Here is a 5,625-nt window from a genome sequence, read left to right as displayed (position 1 = left end):
TGTGTATATGTATGTGTGTATGTGTATATGTATGTGTGTATGTGTATATGTATGTATGTGTGTATGTGTATATGTATGTATGTGTGTATGTGTATATGTGTGTATGTGTATATGTGTGTATGTGTATATGTATGTATGTGTGTATGTATGTATGTGTGTATGTGTATATGTATGTATGTGTGTATGTGTATATGTATGTGTGTATATGTATGTGTGTAGGTGTATATGTATGTGTATATGTATGTATGTGTGTATGTGTATATGTATGTGTGTATATGTATATGTATGTATGTGTGTATGTGTATATGTATGTGTGTGTATATGTATGTGTGTATGTGTATATGTATGTATGTGTATATGTATGTGTGTATGTGTATATGTGTGTATGTTTGTATGTGTATATGTATGTGTATATGTATGTATGTGTGTATGTGTATATGTATGTGTGTATATGTATATGTATGTATGTGTATATGTATGTGTGTGTATATGTATGTGTGTATGTGTATATGTATGTATGTGTATATGTATGTGTGTATGTGTATATGTGTGTATGTGTGTATGTGTATATGTATGTGTATATGTATGTATGTGTGTATGTGTATATGTATGTGTGTATATGTATATGTATGTATGTATGTATGTGTATATGTATGTGTGTATGTGTATATGTGTGTATGTGTGTAGGTGTATATGTATGTGTATATGTATGTATGTGTGTATGTGTATATGTATGTGTGTATGTGTATATGTGTGTATGTGTATATGTATGTGTGTGTATATGTATGTGTGTATGTGTGTATGTGTATATGTATGTGTATATGTATGTATGTGTGTATGTGTATATGTATGTGTGTATATGTATGTGTGTATGTGTATATGTATGTATGTGTGTGTATATGTATGTGTGTATGTATGTGTGTATGTGTATATGTGTGTATGTGTATATGTATGTGTGTATGTGTATATGTGTGTATGTGTATATGTATGTGTGTGTATATGTATGTGTGTATGTGTATATGTATGTATGTGTGTGTGTGTATATGTGTGTATGTGTATATGTATGTATGTGTGTGTATATGTATGTGTATACCGGTATGTGTGTATGTGTATATGTATGTATGTGTGTATGTGTATATGTATGTGTGTATATGTATGTGTGTATGTGTATATGTATGTATGTGTGTATGTGTATATGTATGTGTGTATATGTATGTGTGTATGTGTATATGTATGTATGTGTGTGTATATGTATGTGTGTATGTGTGTATGTGTGTGTGTATGTGTGTATGTGTATATGTATGTATGTGTGTGTATATGTATGTGTGTATGTGTGTATGTATGTGTGTATGTGTATATGTGTGTATGTGTGTATGTATGTGTGTGTATATGTATGTGTGTATGTGTATATGTATGTATGTGTGTATGTGTATATGTATGTATGTGTGTATGTGTATATGTATGTGTGTATATGTATGTGTGTAGGTGTATATGTATGTGTATATGTATGTATGTGTGTATGTGTATATGTATGTGTGTATATGTATGTGTGTATGTGTATATGTATGTGTGTGTATATGTATGTGTGTATGTGTATATGTATGTGTGTATGTGTATATGTATGTATGTGTGTATGTGTATATGTATGTATGTGTGTATGTGTATATGTATGTATGTGTGTATGTGTATATGTATGTATGTGTGTATGTGTATATGTATGTGTGTATATGTATGTGTGTAGGTGTATATGTATGTGTATATGTATGTATGTGTGTATGTGTATATGTATGTGTGTATATGTATGTGTGTATGTGTATATGTATGTGTGTGTATATGTATGTGTGTATGTGTATATGTATGTGTGTATGTGTATATGTATGTATGTGTGTACGTGTATATGTGTGTATGTGTGTATGTATGTGTATATGTGTGTATGTGTATATGTATGTATGTGTGTATGTGTATATGTATGTGTGTATATGTATGTGTATATGTGTATATGTATGTATGTGTGTGTATATGTATGTGTGTATGTGTGTATGTGTGTATGTGTATATGTATGTGTGTATGTGTATATGTGTGTATGTGTATATGTATGTGTATATGTGTGTATGTGTATATGTATGTATGTGTGTATGTGTATATGTATGTGTGTATATGTATGTGTATATGTGTATATGTATGTATGTGTGTGTATATGTATGTGTGTATGTGTGTATGTGTGTATGTGTATATGTATGTGTGTATGTGTATATGTGTGTATGTGTATATGTATGTGTGTGTATATGTATGTGTATATGTGTGTATGTGTATATGTATGTATGTGTGTATGTGTATATGTATGTGTGTATATGTATGTGTGTATGTGTATATGTATGTATGTGTGTGTATATGTATGTGTGTATGTGTATATGTATGTATGTGTGTGTATATGTATGTGTATATGTGTGTATGTATGTGTGTATATGTATGTGTGTACGTGTATATGTATGTGTGTGTGTGTATATGTATGTGTGTATGTGTATATGTGTGTATGTGTGTATGTATGTGTGTATGTGTATATGTGTGTATGTGTATATGTATGTGTGTATGTGTATATGTGTGTATGTGTGTATGTATATGACGAAGAACCCCACACAGACAGAGAGAGAGTTACATTGAATTGTTTCACTAAAGTTTACGGCCAACAAAAGGAGGCTGTACTACATCTTGTGCAGCGACAGGACGACTTCATGTATCTGCTCGTCCACCTGCAGCTGAGTCAGCTGTGTTAGGGCCTAATGGAGCTCACCTGGAGAGAGAGAGGGAGAGGGAGAGGGGGGGGGGGGGAGCAGTCCAGAGAATGAAGCCTCTCTGTGTTGATGGCCAACTGGACCATTTAGGAAAACAGCTGTGGAACAGAGTTATCTGTCAGATAATCTGTCTGCCCCCCAACCAAACCAGCTTCAGCTTACTGGTGGATCCAGACTCACATCCTCCTCCATATCTGACCCACATCACCTCAGCAGTGACAGACGTAGCGCCCTCCAGCGTGAGACCACCAGGCTGCTCAGGAAATTAAATCACTTCTCGTTTATGCTCACATGACCCGACATCACACCTTTTTTTTTTCCAGCATCAGCTTTTTGAAAAATGTGTGATAGGAAAAAAATACTGAGAAAAACAGCCTTTAAAGTCTGTTCTTAGAAAAAACATCCGAGCTTGGCTAGCATTAAATTCTGAAGCTTCCTGGCTATTCAAGTCTTTTCAAATCAGTTTTCAGCGGGGCAAAGTCATTGGCCTCAGAGGGGGGGGGATCTCCACCTCAGACTTTACACTTCAGGTCTGTAGATTATCTTGATGTGTGATGATGAACGACGTTACAACTCTCACTAAAACAGACTCAATTCATAGCTGTTACAGGTGAACTGTCCCTTTAACATCCAGCTTCATCTTCAACACACTGACTTCAGGTCAGATTTGAACTGTTCGTGGGATCAGCTGATATTAAAGTGACTGCATGCAAGTGATTGAGTGTTCCGTTTGTCTTGAAGGCTTCATGGTGTTGCAAACACATACTAGATAAGAAATGAGGAGAGAAGCTCTGAGGAGAAAGACAGACAGGTAGACAGGTCTCACCCTCTAATGATGCGATACACGTTAAGAGCATTCAGACACTTTCTGGTGTCTGAATGGTTCGTTCCATACGCTGTAAATCCATAGAAACAGCCATTTTATTGTTGAAGGAAATGTTTCTAAACAGAAAAGGTTGCTGCTCATTTTCTACAAGGACGTCATCCATTCTTCTACAGACCAGTCAGAGCAGAGGAGCTGTCCGTTCAGCACCACTCCTCTGAAGCAGCTGTTTAAAGCAGTCAGAGCAGAGGAGCTGTCCGTTCAGCACCACTCCTCTGAAGCAGCTGTTTAAAGCAGTCAGAGCAGGGGAGCTGTCCGTTCAGCACCACTCCTCCTCACGTTGTCTCACTCATTCATGTCAGACATTCCGATCTCGGCCTACACTTTTCTCTCCATCTAACTCGGATAAAATCCCCAAAACACCAAACTAAGGATTATTTTTCATAGAGTCGTGGCCATCGTTGTTGCCATGGTAACCGACACAAACGTGACACCTGCCACATATTTCAATCTAAGATTGTATCCATTTAAGATGAAAAAAGATCAACCAACCAACCGATAAATAAACCAGAAGACATCAAACCAGAAGACATCTCGCTGACCTGGAAGTCCACAAGTCCTTTTTCAACATGAGCACCCAGATGTTTGGAAGAAGAACTTCAACCTGCTGATGTTTGATGAGAAACATCAGGAGGCAGCATGGTAATGGTGAGAGTGTATGACAGCAGGATTCCGCAGGAACCGCTGATTGGACCTACTGAGGCCCTGACCCCCTTTTAGAGACCAGGATGGGGTTTCCCTTAAAAGGATCAAATAAACAGCTCACATGCAGCCAGGCAATGGGGGGGAACTAGTGGAGACTGAGAAGAACCAACATCTGATGCTGAGCAGCTGGACCCGCTGCACGAGGAGTTACGTAACAAGGCTCCTAAAGACGGTGAAGACGTCATCACAGCTGGTCCTTACCTGGAAGAGGCGCAGGATGTTGGCCACCATGATGGACACCGAGCTGGCGGACGCCCCGACGACCCCGACAACTTTCTCGGGCTTGACGAAGACCGGCGGCTCCCCGTTGGTGCACCTCACGTCCGACGTGTCCTTCTGGATCAGCGCCTGGACGAAGGTCAGCGACTGCTCCAGCGCGTACGTGTCCCGGGAGCAGGTGTCCAGGATCCGGGCGCCCAGCGTGACGTTGGGCAGCAGCTCCTCGTCGCCGTTGATCTGGTCCAGGGCGTACATCATCGCCTCCAGCCGGTGGATGCCGTTTTCCTTCTTGATGTCCCCGCACGGCATCCCCAGGACCCCCCTGGCGTGCACCGGGAAGAGCCCCCCCAGCGTCACGTCGCCCTCCACCCGGATCGAGTGCGGCGCGTAAATCTCCTGGGAGCCGGCCAGGTCCAGGAAGGCGTGAAGCGTCCACAACACCCGGAAAGTAAAACCCGCGTTCAGTTGGGGGGCAGCGGGTCTGCCCATGACTGGATCCGGTCTCCTCCCCGCGAACAAAGCGGCTCCGCTAGACTCCGACTGGGGAGGAAAACCCGGAGAACCACAGCAGACACTTTTAGGGCACTTTTACGAATCCAACAACCGAGTTCATTCCTCGATCCGGTAGAAGGGACTAGACCCAGACCCAGACCAGCTGCGCGGGTTCGGACTGCTGGAATCCCGCAGGTGATGCCTTTATGCTCCCAAACACACAAACCAGCCCTGCGACGGAATCATCAACGCGTTGTCCGCGCTAAGCGTGCGCAGCGCTGCTGCTGCACACACGCACGCTCGCTTGTTGCTCGAACACGAGCCCCCATTCCGGGATTTCAGCGCAGAAGAAAGAAGAGAAGAAAGAGAGAGAGAAAAACGCGTCGGTGGCTGCTGAGAGGAGGCGGCGGGGACGGAGTCCTGCAGGGTTCCCCGGCATTCCGTGTTTGGAGGTGTGAAAGAACCAGCCCACCTTCTGCTCTGATGTCATACTTCCAGATACGGCTGGTAGTGAATGAGGTCACAGCGCGGAGG

The 5,625-nt window shown here is 41.7% G+C and overlaps 1 protein-coding gene across 2 annotated transcripts in view; it reads right to left on the bottom strand.

Moving 5' to 3' along the window:
• Positions 1-5,103, bottom strand: part of grm7 (glutamate metabotropic receptor 7) — a 139,564-nt gene extending 134,461 nt beyond the window's left edge. For both annotated transcript variants that reach the window (XM_084034325.1, XM_084034326.1), the window contains exon 1: positions 4,582-5,103. In XM_084034325.1, coding sequence (XP_083890451.1) covers positions 4,582-5,088 — 507 coding nt within the window. In that variant the 5' untranslated portion in view covers positions 5,089-5,103. The remainder of the gene's footprint in view (positions 1-4,581) is intronic.
• Between the last annotated feature and the right edge of the window lie 522 nt (positions 5,104-5,625).

The sequence above is a fragment of the Eutrigla gurnardus genome, assembly GCF_963514095.1.
Source record: "Eutrigla gurnardus genome assembly, chromosome: 2".
NCBI lineage: Eukaryota > Metazoa > Chordata > Actinopteri > Perciformes > Triglidae > Eutrigla > Eutrigla gurnardus.
This window is presented reverse-complemented; position numbering and strand designations above follow the sequence as displayed.